At 44.3% G+C, this 21,849-nt stretch overlaps 1 protein-coding gene across 1 annotated transcript in view; it reads right to left on the minus strand.

Moving 5' to 3' along the window:
- RFTN1 (raftlin, lipid raft linker 1) overlaps positions 1–20,917 on the minus strand; it is a 96,344-nt gene extending 75,427 nt beyond the window's left edge. The window contains exons 1-2 of the mRNA XM_080579670.1: positions 20,588–20,917; positions 10,847–11,002 (exon numbers count right to left, since the gene is read on the minus strand). Of these exons, the coding sequence (XP_080435796.1) occupies positions 10,847–10,991 (145 nt within the window). The 5' untranslated portion in view covers positions 10,992–11,002; positions 20,588–20,917. The remainder of the gene's footprint in view (positions 1–10,846; positions 11,003–20,587) is intronic.
- Positions 20,918–21,849: the final 932 nt, after the last annotated feature.

Here is a 21,849-nt window from a genome sequence, read left to right on the forward strand (position 1 = left end):
ATTTAATCAGTCTGCATTGCCTTCCTCATCCTTAAAACTGTCTCCTCTCCAAGCCACGGAAGCAGGGCAGACTTTACCACTCCTCCCTTTGTCAGTTCTCCTTCGTCATTTCTCAGAAAAGCAGAGTACAAGCAAATTCACCCTTCCCCCTTCGTTATCCTGTGTGGTGCACTGCTGGTAGTTTTCAAATACACTTTTCCCTAACTCAGTCCCAATCCCCAGTCTTGAGGTTTCCTGAGGGTCATTGAGACAGCTGCCAAAGCCATCTGTGAACAGGAAGAAAAGGTCAAAAAGGGCATTGAGAGAAAAGAGAGAGAGTGACTTTGCCCATCTAGAAGGAGTAAGTGGTCGAACGGCAGTAGGAAAGGAGTGAATCTCCTCATTTTTAGACACAGCTCTGCTGCGCATCTATGAGAAGGCAGGATTTGGAGGATGGCACTGGAGACCTTGGTCATGACTTAACCCACTACAGACGTACCCTCCCTCCCCAAACTGGTTAGCCACAGACCAGTAGGTACTGCAAGCATAAGACTCCATAGGGCAACAGCCATATCTTTGAGAGCAGGTTTAAACACCCGAAATTCATCCAGTCATGGCAGTAGCTTGGAACAGCTGCGAGTTCTGACCCACCAAACCAACCTCAGTGCAGAGAACCAACCCTACCAGTCCAATCTTGTGCCCCACACCCTTCAGTGGAACAAGGGCAAAGCACACACACAACAGGGAAAACTCAAGAAAGTAACACACGGTCCACGTCTTTCTCCTCAAACACAAGGAGTTCAGCTCGTCTGGTGTGTGCGTACATAGGAGCTGCCACAGCTGCAGAAGGAAGCCATCTTTATGGCCTCAACTCCATCTTCGGCCAGTGGGGAGAAAAAGTCACATAGCATGTGTGAAAAAGCAGGAACAGAAACAAACCAGGAATAGAAGTAAGAACAGAAATTAGATTGCTTTCTGCACATGAAATCTCTTTACAAGCATCACTGGTTCAGACAATGACAAGCTACCACTAACTGCATGAAATGGACACGGGGACAAAATGGCACCTGCTAGACTGGCCCCCAGAAGAAGGGCTCGTGAACCAAAAAGCAGACATTTGTCACAAGATACCTTTCCTTCAGATGGCTTTGAGGCACATGTAGCAGGATGTTCCGTTGACAGGAAGAGCACACCACCTCCTGTCCAAAGTAAAACCCTCAAAATGCAATTAATGAGGTCCAAACTCCTCAGAAGCACCTGCCACAGCCCTGCAGCGACCTCCTCCTGTGCCACAGTACTTGCTTGGGACATGCATAGTCTGACACTGGCCAGTGCAGAGCTATGGACCCAGGGGTCTGACCCACCAAAAAACTGTTACAGGTTCTGTGAAATAGCTGAATGTCCACAGTTTCCATGACAGTAAGATTCTTTATCCTGCCTATAGGAATATTAGAAAAATTAATGCAAACAGAAGAAAATACCACACAATCAAGGTGTATCTACTCAGCGTTTTCTTTTCAGTACAATTAAGAAAAGTGACTTCCCACAGTAAAGAACAGGTGACACCAACAATTCCTCTTTTCTCTCAAACGAGGTGTCCTCCACTCACGATAAACCAATTCCAAACTTAAAATTTGCATGAGCTTTTAGCCAAATAGCAACACTTATTTACAAAGTCAATGACTGTGAACTGCATTAAAATTAAAAGATTGCACAGATTTTGTGTATCATCTTTTACCTTGCTGATGTCAAGAAATTTGTAGTAACAAGACATACGAAGACTAAACAAGTTACTACAGAGATCGTGCCTCATCACTTCTGTCCCATAATAAAGCCATAAGACATTTATTATTTAAAGTTACAAGCCACTGTGTGTCCCAGTTAAACACAGGGGAAGTTCTGTTTCTTAGAAAACAGGATTAGGCTCATCTGGCTTGAAGAATCTCATCATTCCACCAGAAACGCCTGTCTACCAGCCACGCAGACTGCCAAATCTGGTTCCTTGGCTCTTGAACAGCATCAGGAGATGAAAACCACATGAAGATTGGAAAAATGTGCAAAGCCAGAGGCAAAAGAAAAGACAAGACCACTCAGAAAGATCATGTGCAATTCCTTAGTTGCTGATAGGATGGAAAAGTTTCTTGGAAGTTCAGAGCTCTTTTTAGACAGATCTGTAACTATTTTTCCGTGATGTGAGTGAATTACAATTAGCATTCATTTATGTATGACGTATGGTATGTATCTATTGTAAGAATTCGGTAATTGCATTAAGAAGAAGCTTCAGCTAACGGAGTAGATACAATCGACAACTACATGGTAAGAATGGAGTATTGTAGCTACCCATTCTTCAGTCTAAGAATGGATACAGACTAGGAAAGCTAACACAAACATGACTATTGCAGCACCCATATTTTTTCCGGAGTGGAATCCATGAATAGAAAACATCTTGCAGATGTTCCTTCCCTCCCTTGTCCATTTTGCATTTGCACGCACCCGTTGCCGAACCACAGAGGCAGAATCCACGTAGAAAAAGTGGCTGTTACACTGCTCGATGTACTTGGGGTGAGATTCCATAACAGTACCTAAAAGAAATCTTCTTTTTTTTCCAATCACAAGCTGAAAATATCAGTCCAAAACACATCATATGCACATTCTTTGACATATTTGATACTTCTAATACACTTACCATATTGTATCTAAGCTTCCATCTAGCCTATTCTAACACAAAATAGCAGTGCCACAGTTCAGCTGGGTCTTCAGGAGACAGGCAATACCTGCAATTTTTTCTATTTGAAATTTGAAAGGTACACGTAAAGGCTATGTAACTATTAAGATATGGGCTTGGAAACTTAATTCATAAGACCGACCAACTTCTTGCTTTAGTTTCTGTGAGAAGAGTGTTATTAAGGCCATGATCTACCAGCTAGAGCAGTGGATTGAACAGGATCTATTCCCAGTTCTGTCGCAGTCGTTGTATGACTTTAGATAAAGCTCTTCATACTTGCTGTTGTGGCACAATTAAGTGTAGCCATAATGCAAAACCTAACAGGCTGAATGTTCATATCCTTATGTATTACCCATCCCAATAATATAAACGTCATACAATACATATGTGGGCACATACATTACATACACATTCTCTCTTCTGTATGTATAAGCATATCTATATCTGTACATCAATAACATGTGCATATGGTCTCCCATAACAAAAATCTATATAAGATAATTATGGAAAGCAAAGCCCGTATTTAGAAACTGGAATATCTCTTACAGATTGTACTCAAGTTATGGATCCTTAGTTAAAAGCCAACAATAGTAAAGAAGTTCAAGTTATTTCTAACAATTCCATAAAGCAAATACATTTATGATGTAATTTATTATATTTATTAAACTACTAACATATGGAATGCTCCTTTTATGTCAAATTGCAAGTTTCCCAAGACACGCAAGTAAGTTTTATAAACTGCTACAGCACAAACATTTCATTTTGCTGTGACTTACAGTGGCAAGCCCTGAAGGGTTACATATTACTAGACTGCAATTCATTTGAAACAAAATACCTGCATGCTTTAGAGAAGCCAAAAAAAATCATTTCTTTACATTTGCATTAATCATAGAATCATAGACTCATAGAATATCCCGAGTTGGAAGGGACCCATAAGGATCATCAAGTCCAACTCCTGGCACCGCACAGGTCTGCCCAAAAGTTTAGACCATGCGACTAAGTGCACAGTCCAATCGCTTCTTGAATTCAGACAGGCTTGGTGCAGTGACTACTTCACTGGGGAGCCTGTTCAAGAGTGCAACCACCGTTTCGGTGAAGAACCTCTTCCTGATGTCCAGCCTAAACTTCCCCTGCCTCAGCTTAACACCGTTCCCACGGGTCCTGCCACTGGTGATAACGGAGAATAGGTCACCTGCCTCTCCACTCCCCCTCGCGAGGAAGTTGTAGACTGCGATGAGGTCCCCCCTCAGCCTCCTCTTCTCCAGGCTGAACAGGCCCAGTGCCCTCAGCCGCTCCTCATACGCCTTCCCCTCTAGGCCCTTCACCATCTTCGTCGCCCTCCTCTGGACACTCTCCAGCAGTTTAATGTCCTTTTTGTACTGTGGTGTCCAGAACTGCACACAGTGCTCGAGGTTGGGCCACACCAGTGCAGAGTAGAGCGGGACAATCACCCCCTCGACCGACTAGCAATGCCGTGCTTGATGCATCCCAGGGTACGGTTGGCCCTCCTGGATGGAATGTCCTAATGGAAAGGACTGAAGCCCAGACCCAGCAAAGCCCTTATGCTGATTCTTTTTATCATATGCATATTTTCATGTGTAAAAAATCTAAGTTGAATGGGATCTGTATATGCACAAAGCTGAAATGAAGGGGAATCATTAACAGAATCTGAGATACACAGAAATAATCCATTGGCCTCTTCTGCTCATCGTCTTACTGCTCTTAATATGTTATATATTAATATCCTCTCAAGCAATGTTTTAGTCTGTCGTACATGATCGATATACAGTCTGGTTCAAGCTATCACATCCCATTAATAACCTAACAATATTTTGCCTTGCTAATTTTATTTCATCACTCCTGAGGACAAAATGATGGTAACTAACCCAGGCAACTGGAAATACAAAACTGGAATGCTAATTTCATCTATGTTCCTTTGCTTACAAAAATGAAAACAGGAAATTAAATAACTTCACCAATGGAGAAACAATTGCTTTTACTAGTCTTAAATCAAATAAGAACACCTGCAAATGCAGGGTCTTTTTTCAGATATACAGCCACTTGCTCAGAGGTTTTTTTGTTGTTGTTCTGCTTTTTTCCCTCTCTCAGATGAATGGTGAAGAGAAACAGAAAGCAGAAACAAGGCACAAATAACTACTTAACGTAATATAAAAATTACCAGTAGGAAAAGATGGTAAGCACTGAAGTCGACAACACATATTACATTTTGTAGCAAACAATTTCCTGATAAAAATGCATACAAATTCTGTGGAAAAAATGCCTTCTCTATCCCCAGCTTGCACACTTTCCATTGTGTGACACTTCCAAGTTCCAATCAGATTATTCTTTCCCCTCTCTGAGGGAACAACTGAGGTTTTTTTGATTAAATTAACTACGTAGACTACACACAACTGAAATTTAATCCTATATTAAGAATATGTCCATACTGAAATGCTTCTTTACATTTTGATTCTAATATAATTATATCTTTTATAAAGGTTCATTAACCCACATGTGCCTTTATTAGAAAAAAAGCAATAAAAGCCCAGCCATATCAATTGTAATAAAGCTCTAACTACCCTTTTTTTTTGAGCAGCAAAACTGGCCCAAAGCATTACTGTATAGTAGTCAGAAGCTTGCCAGAACTTGAAAGACAGATCCACTTACAAATTTATATATTTTTTATATATACATATATATGCATACATATAAAAATGCCTCAAATCAGAAAGCTTAGTAAGTGTGTAGTAAGTTTGTTATTCAAGGAGCATTGGCCTGGTAATACAGTCCTGAGGCAACAACAGTTAAAACACTTCAGCAAAAAAAATAGGGTGGAAATGTTGAAATATAACTAATAACCTTACTTTTAAATTTTTTTTTTTTTTCACTAAAGAGAAGAATTATTGACAATAAGGATAAAAACCATATGCCCTTGTATTCACATTATGACTTCAGAACTTCTCTGGGACATGTGAAGTATTGTTGTTTTTCATTCCATCAGTCAAAACATCTGGATTTTAGTGGGTTTATAGCACAAATGGCTTGTTCAGACTATAGCCTTTCCCCATTTAAAAAAATTTATATCCCCATTTCATTCTCATCACATGGCTAGCATATGTTTCATGCCAACTTTATTCAAGGCCAAAACCTGTCATAACTCATCCGGCCAATGCATTACTATAGGAATCTAAAGCAATGCAAAAAGAGATCCAATCAAGTCAGTAAAACCAAACCAAAAAACTCTACCCTAATCTGAGAAGAAACCCAGAATCCTTGTTCTCTCAGAGGGTCATCAAAACTGAAAAGAGACAGAAGAAAGGAAATACAGGAAGAAGAAGAGGCAGAGTTCAGTTTCTGTACGATCTGTCATTCTGAGTGAAATTTTCCAAAATAAGTAGATTAGATCCTAACAGGGCAGGAACGCAGATTGTTTAAACATTTCTCTTACAAATCAAATAACAAAACAAACAAACCAGCTTGCCCCACAGAGTCACTGTTGAAAACGTGCATGCTTTATATTAAGGCTAGTCCGTTTGTTGGCGTAGGCCCTCCTCAGGTACACATGCCATTTACCTCCTATTTCCAATAAAACAGAAATATATGGCACCTTGGAGGTAAGAGGTGCAACAAGATCAATATTCACTTCCTTTTATTATATAGTGATGGATGCAAAATAAGTTTTTTTTGTTTGTTTGTTTTTTAAACTTACGACTGTCATACAGTGTTTGTGTGTTGGTGGTTTTTTTCTAGTTAAGTGTACACACACAGACACTAATTTGCCTCTCCTGGCTTTGCAGCAAAAGGATTTACTGCAACATGAATCTGATGCAACTGTCTCTTACTTTCCTCAAATTCTTCATCGTTACGAAATTCAATTATTGTCACTTAGCATTTGTCTCCCCTCAACGTCAGCGAGGAGGCGTCCAGTTGAGCAGCAAGGCTTATTGCTGAATAAGGCCTTATTATTCTGAAGCAAGGACTAGCCAGCAGAGAGCTGGGAGAAGACTGGGCCTGCAGATAACGCTACTGAGAGCAGGTTTTGGAAGAAATGTGTGCCCTCCCTGCGGCCTCCCCTGCCGCCGTGGCATGTCCCCACCAGGAGGGGCAGGTCTCTCACACACGGTGTGGCCCAGGGGCACGGCAGAAAAGCGGGCAGAGGAATGACTGGGGGTGAAACCTGTCAGAAGAAAGCTGGAGAGAGACCTGACACAGGGCACAGTGATAAGCAAGACTGACTCAGTAATGGGATGAACTTTGTAAGAGGACGGTGAGGTGGGTTCAGTTCGGGAGCTGGATGAAGCTCCACGCTGTAGCCGGGACAACCTCACAGCTCACTACTGCCACAAAGGAGAAGGCCCCACTCTTTCTCTGCACCTCCTATGGCATGTTGCTACCCAGCAACAAGCCATCCAAGTTAGAAATCCATTAATGGCTTCTTAAACAAAATCTGTGCTGATTTTACCAATTTAACTCAGGTGAAATCTGCTGTGATCTCACCAGTGGGAGAGCAGCAGCCCATATAAGCTTTGGGCGGTACAGACAACTGAAGGGTAGCACACAGGATAATACTGTCATGGGACGACACTGAAGATGGACTGAGACTTCTTGCAAGAGGCTACCTTAATGGAAGGGGAAGGCTCGTGAGCAGACATCGTACAGCCAACAAGATAAAACCCAGCAAACAACAAGAGAAAACCCCTTGAGGGGGCTTCCCGCAAGGTCCTGAAATGTGCAAAAATGTGCAAAGTGCTCCTTGTTCCTCAAGTGCTAACCTGCTCTAGATGAAAACCCTACATCGCCAGCAATTATCACACTTTCTCAAACAGTTTGGCAAATCTAAGGGTTTTAATTCTGAACAACCACAAAGATTATCAGTGTTGTGGCACATAATGGGAACTGAAGGGTTCTTCATACTCTGCTTTTCTTAAAAGCGTGGCAGTCTTTCTGTAGACGCTTTACTTTCCAGTGTGTCAATCCCTTAACACTGGGAAATGTCAGAATGAAGGTTACACTTGCAACCTTAATTCAGTCTTTTGCATGTATGCATTATTTATGCAGTACTTAAATAAGCCATCTAACACTATTTGCCATTGGACATCTGCCTCGGTGTACAGCACGGCTCGAGTTTGGAAGTGAATAAAAATATGTAATAAAGGAGCATACTGCCTTATCTTCCTTCAGCTGTGTATGTCACGTGTATGTATGTAAACTAAACAAAGACAGAAAGAAAAGCTAAGTTTCTGGCTAACACAGCAAATGACCAGCAGGATGGCATTTTATCCTGCTTCCAACAGAGCTGTGCTAATGTCCTGTATCTTCCTGGCTGCATACTCTCACCGCTTACACCAACTCCAGTATTTTCAGAGCCTTTCACAAGACATTGACCACTGCATAGCCTTCTGCCAGACCGACAGATTACAGAAGTTCACAGAGATGACACAAGGTGAAACAGAGCACCATCTCCCCACTTTCAGGCAAAGAAAACTTAGGTCCTCTTAGCTGCGTATAACACTGCAGCTAAAACATACACAGCACTCTGGAAAGCGGTGTCTGGTTTTCTGGATTTTAGATTTGCGAATACATGCAGTTCCAAACTGCAAATGTGATCAGCATCTACACTGACGTCTAAAGTTAATGAAAGCTGCTTTTGGAACACATGAAAAAACACTAAAGACTTGGAAAACTTCTGGCTGTGTATTAGCTCCCATTTGAAAGTGGAGATAATCATATCCCTCTCACTATTAAGATTAAACGCTTGCAAGAGATACAGGTAGCAGAGCAGTAAATATTACAGAGAAGCTTCAGAGAAAAATGAGTAACCATCTTCAGAGCCAGATCCACTGATGTTCTAAATAAGGCCTCGAGTAACGATACAGTAAAATACCAAGCAGCCACTCATAATTTAGCATGGCTTTTTCTAAAAAGCATACGAAGCAGAAAACCTGTGGAAAAGATGATGTCAGGATATATATGCACTGAAAGGGCTAAAGTAGATTCACAGAAAACAGACTTCACAATCCAAATGTTCTTTTTACACAGCTGTGAGCAATTCATTTTTAGAAACATCTGAATCCACGCAGGCGTAGGTGAAGCATTCATCATTAACTCTGGTTATCTGCAGAGGTTATTCCTGAGCAAATAATACAAAGGAATCAGAGATCTCTTGCTATTGAGAAAAACCTGGAATATCCTAACACTATGTAGTGGGCCAGGAGCCTTCATACAGCTGGTGACATGAACAGGGGGGAGCTGCAGAACCCCGAGAGCTCACAGTCATGGGTGATAGCTACGAAAAACAGCAAGAACCACAGCTTCGTGCCCTCCTCAACTGCCCACCTGCTGGTATCTTCAGAGACCAGAGTGATGGGGATACAACATGCCAAATCAGAACTCAGTAGGAGCTGAACAGCTTATACTCACTGGAAGACCAAAGAATTTGATAAAAGTACTTCTATTCACAGTCTCTATAAAACCACGTCTCCTAAAATCCTAATAAAACAATCAAGGATGAGTGAGAAAAGCGTACAAATATGTTTTACAGCAAACCTACCCACTTAACTGGACGTACGAAGTCTGGGTTTAATTTTTTGCTCTGTGCCAGACATCCTCTGTGCCTCAGGCAAGTCACATGGCTATCGAGCGTACCGGTTTCACCCACACGGTGACAGAGATACATCCTTCATGAGGAATCACGAGAACGCACACATGAAACCCTGTGAGGCATTCAGCCAGAACTGCAACAAGCATCACAGAGGAGCCCATACAAGCGAGCCCTCGATACTAATTCATTTCCACTAACTCCATCTCTCTGAAAACTGTCAAACTGTCAAGCAATAGAAACTAAGACTGTTCGCTCTGAAATAAAAATAAATAAATGTGGAAACAACAGTAATACATACACATGGAAAAAAAATCTCTCCAATTTGTTTGGTGCTCTCAGTAACTGCAGTGCATCCCAATTAGTGTAACAGCAAATGGAAGAGTATGAGAGACACAAAGTCTGCAAAGACAAATTTCTCAGCTCCTGCACTGCCTACAAAAATCACACTCCTGTCCAACCACCTACTCCAAACCTCCACCTTTTTCAAAACACAAGCTCGCTTGCAACAAGTTTTAGAAAACAACAAATTCACGTTACCCGGGGTTGGACATACTGAACTGCACCGAGAGAGGTGTCACGTAAAACAATGTGCTAGCAACTCTTTGTCTCACACAGAGCGAGACCTACCGCTTTGGCTTTTCCTTTGACCTGACTTGCACAACACGAAGTAGCAGCACACTGCAGGGCAAAAGCAGACAGGCTCTAGCTGGCACCCAGCCAGCTAGCTGTAACACATTTTGGTGCTGTGTTGTTTTATATATAGCAAGAAGCAGGTCCCAGCCTTCTGCTCGAGCTTCAGATTTCCAAATGGTGTGAGGAGTAATTGCTGGTAGAACAGGCTAATTTTGAAGTGAATGAGGGCACAGGCGATGGTGTGAGCAATACTGGCAGAGATGCTCGATGTCAATCAGCAAGAGAAAAAATGGAATATCTACAGATCGTCATGAGAATTAAAGCAAACTACTTCAGATATCAAAAAAGGTAGAAATTGCATGAAGCTGGACCCTCACTTCTTTGATATTTTAGATTTTCAGGGTCTTCCATTACTCTGTTTCTACCCATGAGTACAGCTATAGGTATTTGTAACCATGTGAGAGTTATTTAAGGTAAGTTTGCAAAACTGAGAACACTAACTTTAACCTCTCAAATTACTCCTGAGGGAGCACAGAGAGCAGAAGAGGAGGAAGAAAAAAAAGAGTAGTAAAGTATATAACCTGCCAGACTTGAATCACTTTACCAAATGAAACCTGGACAAAATGCAAATTAAGGAAATGAACTTACAGCCTTAGAATAACAAAAAAAAAAAAATGTGGGTAGATAGAATCTAAAATCTGAGAATCTACAAATACTTATGGTTAAAAATTCACAGAAAATTCTAAGATCTCTGCATGTAAACACTACGAATGAAGAGAAAGCATTTACTTAAACTAAAAGACATTTTAAAAACTTTATTACACACGCTATTCTAAAGCCATTATAGAGCAATTAACTTACCAATTTGTACAGAAAAAAAAATTTAAAGAAAAACTTTGTTTACTTACCATCATTTAGTGTTGTGAAGTCCAGGAATCGATATTCATAGCTAACATCTATCTTGGTTTCTACCTGGGGCCTCTTCAACGTTGAATAGATGTTACCAGGTCGTTTTTCATCATGCTTCTCTAGTTTGTTCAACCCACAACCCATTTCAGCAGCTCCTGATGCAAACAGGCAAGGAAAGGGAAAAAGGAAAATGACTAAACGTGTTTGTTTTTTTTTTCTATCCAGTTTCATTCACCATAACATTATGATGATTTTTAGTTTTTAAATGCAAACTACCTACAAACTATATGAAATATTGTAATTGAATAAATGCTCAGATAGTAACTGAAGTATATACCATTCATATCAAGCCCTGGGCATGCTTTCATTATATTGGAAAACTGACAGTTTAATGCATGTATTTTGCATCTTTCAAATGTATGCAATAATATACTCTGGGAGACACATAGTGCATTATAGAAAGTGGCTGAAAAGGCAAAATAACTTGCTAATATATGGGCTGACAACTTAATAGCAATTTTTATATGAGCAGTTACTATGCAAGCATATAGTATTGTCTTTCAAACAGACCTTTGTAACATTCAAATTAACAAGATTTATAATTCAATAGGCAAAGCAGGTTTGCAGAGAAATACCAGCATCTAGGAAACCACCTCATTTCCTTCCACCTCATTTTTTCAGGCTAGCCACAGGAGATAATGGCACTTTGTAGAAGACTTCTTCAAATCAGAAGAGGCACACGACCGCAGAACTGGACTAGATAAATCTGGTTGCTTTAATAAGCAGCCAGTCCCCAACTTTTTAAAGGATTACTCCTGACAATCATTTCGGCTGCATGTTAAAGGTTTCTCGGTATCCTGCACGTTGTGGCTCATCCGAGTATGGCAGAACTCAGTGAAAGTACCCATGCTACAAGGAGAAACCAAGTCCTCTGGTTCCTCTTCGACAAGGCTGGCGTGACTGGGGCAAGTTGTTTCAAGCAGCAGTCAGTACGAGAAGATGATGTACCAGCCAGGCACCTGAGGTTTTCATTACAACCCACTGAACATCCTGTCTCTGCCTACAGAGAAGAACCAACGCTTCTGGGAAGGGAACAACCACCACCTCAAAAGCTTCTATCACAAACTACCACTGCCTTTTCCTTGACACACAATACACGGGCCTGAACTGGAGAATGAAAAGCTAGCACGGGTTCCCCGTCTCCAAAGGTGTGCTTCCACAGCTTTGTTCCCCAAACGCTTCAAAACTTTCACCAAATTTCCAGCACAAACATATCTGGAATCTACCTGCGTACTTATTTACACTCATATTGCACTTTAACAGTTTTGGTCCCTCCCTCATTATTTCCCTGTAAAGCCACCTTCAAGAAGAAACACCATATTGCTTCCTGTTCTGCTAGGAGAAACGTGCTCGAGCCTTTTCTGCCACTCATGAGACAGCAGCTCTCTGTTCCCTTCATCCCCCCACCAGCCCTCGTTTGCATCGTTCCTGTTTTCATTTCTCCATTTGAACACAGGTGACCGTATGCTCAGAATGAGATCCTGCCAATGCCTACTGAAAGCGCGTTAATGCCTCCCCGCCTCTCCTGCAAATGACGAGCCCCCTGCGCCTCAAATTGGGTTAGCATTTTTCACAGCCGAATCACACGCACGGTTTACTGTCATCTTCCTATTAGCCAGAGAGCCCATTTATCCTCATTTGTATCCAGCGCAGCTAATTGCAGAGTACCCTATTTGCAGCAGAGATCTCTGCTCGTTCCCTGTAACTTTGCTCTATTGCTTTACGTTCCCACTACCTGGCGATAAAACCCTCGGCCAGTCCTCCCCGCGCCCCAAAGATCAGCAACGCCACCCAGCGCCGCATCACCTGCTGATCCCGTACGTGCCCATCCACACCTTAATACAAAGCCACTAGCAAATATATCAAAATGAGACTGACCAACACATCAAACCTCAAAAAAAAACCTACAGTAGAAAGTGGAAGCAGAAAGAACATTTGCTAAAATGGCCTGTAGCAGCAAGAAAAATGGGCATGTTGTTTGTGCTCCTGAACTTTGAGCATTTTGGGATTCATCCAACAGCAAACAACCTCGCCTGGTTGTTTAAGCAGAAAAGTAAAAACTACGGTATTTTAAACACTTCTCTGTCTGAAAGCAAGGTCTGGGGAGTTTTTCGATTCTGTAAATTTAAGGCTAAAAAAGCTCAGGATCCGCTTTGTTCCTCCATTCGTACTTTCTGCTATTATTTTTGAATGCTATGATTTTTTTTTTTTGTAACGACAACTACCATACTACGTTAAAAAATAATTATTTTTCTTATATACAGCAGCTTCTTTCTTTTGCCCGTGTAATGTGATAAGCACAAGTCTACACCATTATTTTCATGTACAGATGTATGCTGTACATTAACGTGCCTAATGAGATACTAAGAGGATCTTCATAGACTGTCATGGGCCACATCTATGCAACGCTTCATAAAGATGACTTTACAAGGAAAAACGAGGGAGGGACAAAAATTATAAGAGATAAAGCACAATATGAGTATAAATAAATAATAAATGAATATGTTGTAGACTAGGGGACTGAGGTAGCAGTGTTAGCAGCTGCATCAAACTCCCTCAAGTTCCAGCGACGCCCTGTAACTCTCGCACACTGAGTGTCTGGGACGGCGTTTCGTAAGGAAAAAATTCCATCCCAGAGGTCGCGAGGCAGCAGCGCCTGCAACCCGCAGCCACGCGCATCCCCGGGATTCCTTGGACAGCAACGGGGGCTGCGGGAGGGGACCTTGGGGACTCGGCGTTTCACATCACAGGGAGTTTTGCATTCCTTCCTAAATTGGGGTTAAAGCGCTGGAACATACGAGGCTGCTTTTCCAGCGCTAGCTGCGGGTGCTCTCCCTTGCTCCTCCACCAGACCTCGCTGAGAAACGTGGCCTGCCTTCTCTGCCCATCCGAGTGCTGATCTCCGCAAGCCACGCCAACACGCAAGCCATTCCCTATGGAGATACCACACCTCCTCCCCTGGGACTGGACCAAAAGCACATTTTTCCTATCAATTCACAGGGGGAGTGCTTACTACAAGACAGTGATTTTCACCTTCCCACCGCCTGGCTAAAACTTCAGTTAATATCCTTGAGGACAAATACTTGCCATCACTCTTTACGTATAGACGGTTGTATTTATGTTACTCACCCAGTGTAAGGGAAAGGACGTTTTCTTTCAAATCAAAAAGAGATTTCAGTAGAAAAAGTGAGTTTCACAACATCACTGTCTTCTCCACAGTAATTACGATTCAAGTGCTTCAGCAGTAAGAAATAAATCTTAAGAAATAAAGTTCAGCCTTTGATAGAGGAGTCAATTAAAAAATCCAGAGGCGTATGAATACTTCAGGATTTCTAAAGACACTGATGATGGATGGGTGACAGATGATCACTGAATCGCCACATTCTGCTCAATGCTGTCCCACAAACTTCCTAGTGGGACACTTTGTTTTATCACCTTTCAAAATCTTTTTACAGTAGTTATTCTCCTCCTCCTCCCGTTCCTTTGCAGCAAAGTCACCCCTGCTCAGTGCCCTTCCATCCTCAAGTCTGAAAACGTCTCTTTGCTTTTTAGTCAGAGAAATCTAGTTGTCAACGGGACACAATTCACCTTCCTTAATTTTCTACATTCAAGGTATTGAAGAGCGCTGTGAGAAACGTTTCTTCATTGATGCTTTCAAAGTAAATCTCCACCCACTTTAGTCCCCTTTTTCAGCAGCTGCATTGTTTTGCTATCACAGAAGTTTAAAGCTACTGTACTACCTATATTTATCCTGGCTTTCTATAGCTGCATGTGGTTCTACAGCTTTTTTCAGTATTAAAGCAAAATACGATCACTGAATAATACTCACTTTTCAGTAAAATAATTAGAAAATCTTCAAAACCATCACAAAATTGATGAATATTTTCGTTCTTCAGTAGGTTCTAAGACAAATTTTCTCATTTTCGTTAACTTAAAAATTAATTTATCAATCCACTAGTTCCATATTTAAAACAAATACCTTGAGCGATAGAAAAAGCAACATCTAAAGAAGAATATTAACCACTGAAATGAAAATTTAAGTACAGGCTCTTGCAGCTACACATGCAGGAAAAACTAATCCCATCTGCAGACTCACTTTTTATTGTGAATTAACCTTACGCGTGCTCAATTATCTTGACGCTTTCTAAAACTATTCTTGCGTTCAGGCACATGGTAAAACTAGAACTGAAACCCCGATCAAACAACAGATTTTTTAATTTGTATCTCATTTCCATTTTGCAAAACATCAAAAATGGAAGCTGCGATGAGTCGCAGAACAGCAGCAAAGCCTACGGTCAACCAATTCCCAAGCTTGTCTTCTGGAGGGCAACAAAGGCCCCACCGGCAATAGGGAAAGAACAGCTTGCTTCTGCAAACTGAGGCCAAAACCTCAATCCACGTTTTGTACATCCCAAGGGAAGTCCCACCTTGGAAGACAGGGGATAAGCCTCTTGCTGCCACCTCTTCCTCTCCATCACTGAGCAGCGAAGAGCCCCACTCCCATGGCAAATGACCGACCCCTGAGCGCTGCCTCCCCATCCAGGTTTTACTGAGATCGGCACCACCTCCTGCCGTGAAAAGCAGTCGTCAAAAAAATTACAACAATTTGTAGTCAGCAGAAGAAAAAACAGTATTTCCATTTTTAAGCACCTCCGTGATCCATGAAAATGAGTGTGTTTTGAATAAAACATCGAAATTTTTATAGCTCTTCTAGAGACCTGCCAAGTTTTCAACTCATCATCTCTGAACCTAAGCTTTGTTAAAATACTTTCAGCAGCTTGGGTTTGCTTTCTCACTTCCCTAGCTTGTGTTCAAAATAGATGAAACACAGCAAGTTCAGAACCACCAGAGAGCAACAACAAGCGCAGGAGAACACCATGCGGCTAACCATTTATTTTCTTGTTAATAATGGCTCGGGATGCCTCTTCAGTAGAAAAAGGGCACAAAGAAGGGAAGAAAAAACAGCTTAACTTCTGTCTGATCTGGGGGGGGCAGCACAAACAGAGCTAATTTTGTTGCATGACGTATCGTCCCCTCCTTCCATGCAACTCCTAACAATTTATCTCCAAAGAATAATAATGAAAATTACACTGAAACGTAACAGAGCCACATGGCTAATGGAAGCTTGAATAGATTACCAGACCAATTTAAGGGATGCTTATCAGCTAAGTATATATTGGCCAAACAGTTTATTTCAACTCTATATCAATATTATGGAATGACTACTTACAGGGATGATTTGCAAGGGCTTCCTAAACACTTCCTTTAAAGACATATAGTAAGGGATTCAGCTGCTTAGCATACTGTATGAGTGCATATGCAAATATTGCCCAACAAAAGGAGAAGCGCAAATACCTGAAATTTAAACAAGGTGACTTCAATATTTACACTCCAATGGCATCCATAGGAGACATGCTGTACAGGCAGATGACGTTCCTGACAGCTTGTTTTTAACCACAATTAGTGAGAATAAGCTTGCTTGCGTTAACGCGTTTTAAATGTTTATTGTCCAGAACTAGCGACCTCATTTTGTAAGCTTTACCATAAATGATGATTTTTTAAATGCAGATCCTAAGTCACTGCTGAAGTTCCTTCCACAAACTACGGAACACGGCGTTCTTATGGCGAGTTTAGCAGCTGGGAAACCAGATAACTGCAATGTATTAATAGGCTTTCTCTCCTGATTTTGGTTAAGCCCTTTCATCCTGATTCTCCCTTCCATGGGTAATACTTAGCTACCTCACAGGGATGCTAGAAGGCTTTTACAAATAATTACAGGACTTCACATTTGTTGTGCAGTAATGAGACACACTGATTTCCTTAAATCCTCACTCCTGCAATCCTGACCTTTCCATTTTCAAAATAATAAGCACTTCATGCTCAGCTCAGTTCACTTGCTGGCATGTGGTCACTTAATTCTTGCATCCTCCGCAGTCTGCAAAACACTGGAGTGTTTAGTCCCCCCTTCAGCCCCAAACAAACCCTGAGAGAGCTTGCAAATTATGGCTGAGTACCTTTTCTAGCACAGTTAAAGCAACGAAGCAGAAGATGAATAAGAGGGCAAAAATAATCAGGCAGAGAAGCATAAATGAAGCAGGGGATTGGGAACACCAGACCTGACAAACAGGCTGTGCAGATAAACAAAGGAAGGAGCACAGTACGCTAAGATGGCCCTTGAGAGGTTCCCAGGATAAAGCCCCGCTCCTGTGTTTTCCCCTCTCTGGTCTAGCACTGCACAGGCTTTTTGTGTTACCTCACGAAGGGGGAAATTCCCCACCAAGGACCTTGCTGGTCCTTTTTCCCCAGTATTACCGTTCAGGTAACGGCGCAAGCATATATGCAATATTTATCATGATAATTTTTATTTGTGGGGTAGGAAAAGCTGTTTAAGTAGCAAACGTTTACAAAGTAATTTGAAAGAACCTGTATTTGTTCTGAAAATAGGAGGAACAAGTACCATAAACCAGTCCTATCTATTTCTGGATGTCAGAGCTGAGCGATTTTTTCACCATATAGTTGCAGATTTGACTGGCGATATCAGGATTTTACACTTGCAGTTGATGAGTAAATCTCTTCTTATAGAAAGGCTGGTGAAAACATAATCCCAGAGTTATTCTTTATGATTGATTTCATTTAAATTAAATGGCAGAGCAACCCAAGTAAATCTGCAATTAAGGTTTTCAATTTCAAAAGGCAAATCTCAAAAACTAAGGGAACTCATTAGTGAGATGAACGGGACTGAAAAGTTGGAGGACTTGAACACAGGGGAGGTCTGGAACATGTTTAAACTACAATATGAATATCTGCTGAATTTGTAACCCAAGGAAGTGACAAGAGAATTCCTAAGAAGGTTTCCAGACCTAGTGAGATGAATTACCTAATAAAGAAGGAAAGGTAGAATAAGCAAAAGGCTTTCAAGGGACACGAAAAAAAGCTCAGCAGAGGAAACTACAGACTCAGATCAAGAAACACCAGCATAAAGTGAAATGTGCCAGAAGTCAAGCTCAGTTAGACAGGCTAAAGATACCGCAACTAAACAGAAGCAGAACTCAAATCAGGAGGAGTAATTTGTCTCAAACCAAGAACTCCGAAAGAACTGTCGTAATGAAATGCAGATTCAATTGCTAGAATTAAAAACAAACAATTGCACCAGCTATGGTACCGTCTCCCCCAGAGACGAGAAAATGTAGTGCCTACATGAAAGCAGAAGGAAAACATCATTTGGTCAGTTTGGCCCGTTGCTAGTCTAGCCTCAGGAGTTTGCTATGCTTTGGGAAACTTTAAGAAGAAAACAAAATAATCTATGGGTAAATACGGTATGGATTCAACAAAATTAGAACTGAGAAGTATCATTCTCGAGTCAGGAAGAAAGCACAGTCCCAGCACGCAGCATATCAAATAATATGCCACGGTGATAACGTGACTTTAACAAGATATTATGAGGCGCTATTGGTTTTACCACGGCGTTCACAAGGCTGACCTCACACACAACTCTGCTGCCCTGAAGAACGCCCACCACTTTCCTTTTTTTCCACCACCCCTGGGTCTGCAGGTACCCAGGCTACCTCCACAGGCTCCCTGCCCACCACCCGCCAGCTCTCTCCAGAGAACCAACGCTGCTTTGCGCGTGGGAGGAAGGAGAGCAAAGGGGACAGAGGTAACCGGCAGAGGTGTAAGACAAGTGCTGTGCTGGTCTCGGGGAGCAACCTGAGAACAGTGGGTTCACGGGAGAGCCTTGCTCCTAACCCTACCCACATCACCCGATGACGTTATCCAAAGATTTAATATTCAGTCCTATCATGACGCAGTGATATTGTGATGCTTTCTTTCAGTACAGCAAAAGATCCAGATGGTTCCTCTCACTTCTACAAAATGCTTCTAGGCGGGGTGTTTCTGGTAACGATAAAGAAGCGTTAACAGCACTGGACAAAGTACTGGTAACATTTCTTCTGAAATACCGCGGCTGCAAACGTTCAAGCTGCCTTCAGGTGAAGATGGAAGGCTGCTGGGATGCTACGAAGGACTATGAAACTACTCTGGAAAACTTATAAGGAAACCAAAGCAGCTAACGTCTACTGCCTAGAAAATTAAAGACTGAATGGACCTGACAGAAGCACGCACAGGAATGTTAGGTACGAATCCAGCCCTCCTTTGAAGTTAATCCCACAACACCCTGAACCCACAGAAATCAGACAGTTAAAACTGATGCGTACTGCGATGTATGCACAACAGCTTCAAGGACAGTGAGTAAAACCATGGCGAAACACAGGGCTACACAGACCTGACAGTCCCATGCCTACTGCCTCAGGCTAGTTTGCCATGGAGCATGACCTTGGCAAAGTGATTTGGGGTAAAAGGTGAAGCGGACCGTGGAGCTAGCTGGGAAGTTGCGGGATCCCAGATGAAGCTGGGGGAAGAAATAAGGGAAGTGTGATTTTTTATTTTTTATTTTTTTAAAATACGGACGTCACCGATTTTGATTTTTATGCTTCAGCAGGCCGTGGATCCTGCTTTTCGGCGTTTCCACCCGAGGTGCTGCGGTCACTTCGTTACCAAGACATCACACGCAGCGTGGTGTCCGTGTTTCCCTGTGGCGCTGCTCAGAACTCCCCCGGGTTTTTAGTCACAGCTGTACGCACTCATCGCAGGCCACGCTCTTGCTCTCACACCGGGGGAATGCCAGCGCTCGAGTGGTGGAAAGCCCCTTGTCTAATGTAACTAACTTGAGGTTAAGTTAAATTCCTAAAATAACCGTTCAATCTGCGACTATTTTTTTTTCCTTAGAAAAAAAAAAAAAAAGCAGAAATTAAATACACAAATGTGACCACTGGTATTGCGAAAAAGAGTACCGTTGCCAGTAACTTTTCCCTTCAACACCAAAAGCTGAAAGGAATGGATTCCTTACAAATAAACCATAAAAGCAAAGAGACAAAAAGATTTCCCTTGCACACTGGAGATCGGTTACGTCCTGACAGCGTCCTGTGCTCCTGTTAACTCAAAAAGCATACCTGATTCCCAGGGGAACGAGACCCGAAGGGGCACGCAGCCGTCACACGGCTTCCAAACTTCGCCCGAGCACCCCGGAGCTTGGCCAGGTGCGGCCAAGCCCCCGCGACTTGAGCCCTGCCAGCTCCACGGGTGGCCGAGGAGCTCTCAGAGCCCGTCCAGGTGAATTCTGCTCTTCCAGCCCCGCGTGGGCTGCGCGAAGCACACGCCGTGGTCCTCCTGACAGGAGCTCAGCCAGGCGGGAGGGGTGCGCTTGGTGGTTCACCGCCGGTGGAGACCCACCACCACCCCACCTGCCCTCACACCCTACCAGGCAGCACCGCGGACCCCAAAGGCCGCCCCTAATCCCGCCTTGGGGCACAACCGCGGCCGAGCCCAAACCCCCCCGGGCACGCCGGCGGCTTCCCGGTGCCCTGAGGCGGCGGGCACGGAACGCGCCCCCCTCCCCGGCCGCCCCCCGGCCGCCCCGGAGCACGGGCGGTCCCCTCGGAGCCGTGTGCCCGGCAGCGGCGGCCGCAGCGGCTCCCCTCGCCCCGCCGGACGCCCCGCGCGGCCCCGCCGTCCCCTCGCCCAACTTCGGGAGGCAGCGGGCGGAGAGGCGAGGCGCACCCGCAGCCCCTCGCCGCCCCTCGCCGCCCCCCGGCCAAGTTTCCCCCCACGCTCCCCGCCGGTACCTGGGACAGGCGGCGGGCGAGGCGCAGCCCGGCGGTGCTGAAGGATGCCCGGCGGGCGGAGACGGCCGGCCCCGCTGACAGCGCTTCCTCCTCCTCCTCCTCCTCCTCCGCCTGCCCGTGCCCGCCCGCCGTGCTCCGGGGCCGCCCCCCCCTCGGCGCCGCCACAGGGAGGTGCCGGGGCAGCGCCGCTCCGCCTGACGGCCCCGCTGCCCGGCGCGAAGTTTGCGGCACGGCTCGGCCCGGGGGGGCGCCTCGGCGGGGCCGGGCAGCTCCGCTCCGAGTGCCGGAGTCCGGCCCGGGGCCGCGGCCACTTCCTCTTCCTCCGAGCCCCGCCGGGGCAGGGGCAGCGGCGCCTCCCGGCCCGGCCCGGCGGTGGCAGGGCTCCGCCGTGCGGCCGGGGCCGGAGGACCCTGAGGCAGCGCCCGCCTCCCCTCGCCCCCCGGCGGGTCCCCTCTCGCCCCCAGCCCCGCAGCTCCGAGCCGGGCTCACCCCCCGCCACACGCACACTTTTGCCAGCCGCGGCATCACGGGGTAATGGGGGCACAAAGCGGGGCAGGAGGACTCCAGTCCCACCTCTCCCCACAGCAGGGTCTGCTGCGAAAGCCCACGCCACAGGGCTGCGTTGTGGCAGGTCTTGGTAAAACCTCCGTGGACTCGCTTAGCACAACCCCACTGGGCAGCAAAAACCCTTCCTTACACACACAGCCTGGACTCTGGGCACCGAGAGGCACCCCCAAAGCCCTCCCGTCCAAAGGTGGCACATCTGTCTGTCTGTCTGTCCCATTTCAACAAGTCCCTGCTGGCCTGTTCCTTGAGCCCGGCCAGGTCCCACAGGACAGCAGATCAGCCCTAAGGCTTGTCAGCTGCCGCCCACTCTTCAGGGAGCAACAGCACATCTTGTCACCTCCTCCAGGTCCTCAGCAAGAGATTAAATAGAGCAGCAGGCTACATGCCCCTGGCCTCCAGGCCAACTGTCACGCCCGCCTCTGTAACCAGCTTTTTACCCATCTGGTTGTCCACCCACCCAAACTACAGCCACCTAAGCCCATACCATAACAGCATGGGAGCCACTGTCACCTTAACTAAAGTTGCCATGGCACCATGGCCTCGGTCTGCAATCCAGCCACTCTATGACAGAAAGCAAACAGTTGGCAAGCTGTGACACTCTTCCCAGGCACATGAAATACATGAAAGCAAAGGTTGTTCCAAGAGACTCAATGATTTTTCAAGGGATTGAAGTTCTTCCTGGTTCCCCAAATTGT

The sequence above is a fragment of the Anser brachyrhynchus genome (assembly GCF_964034855.1).
Source record: "Anser brachyrhynchus genome assembly, chromosome: 2".
Classification (NCBI taxonomy): Eukaryota; Metazoa; Chordata; class Aves; order Anseriformes; family Anatidae; genus Anser; species Anser brachyrhynchus.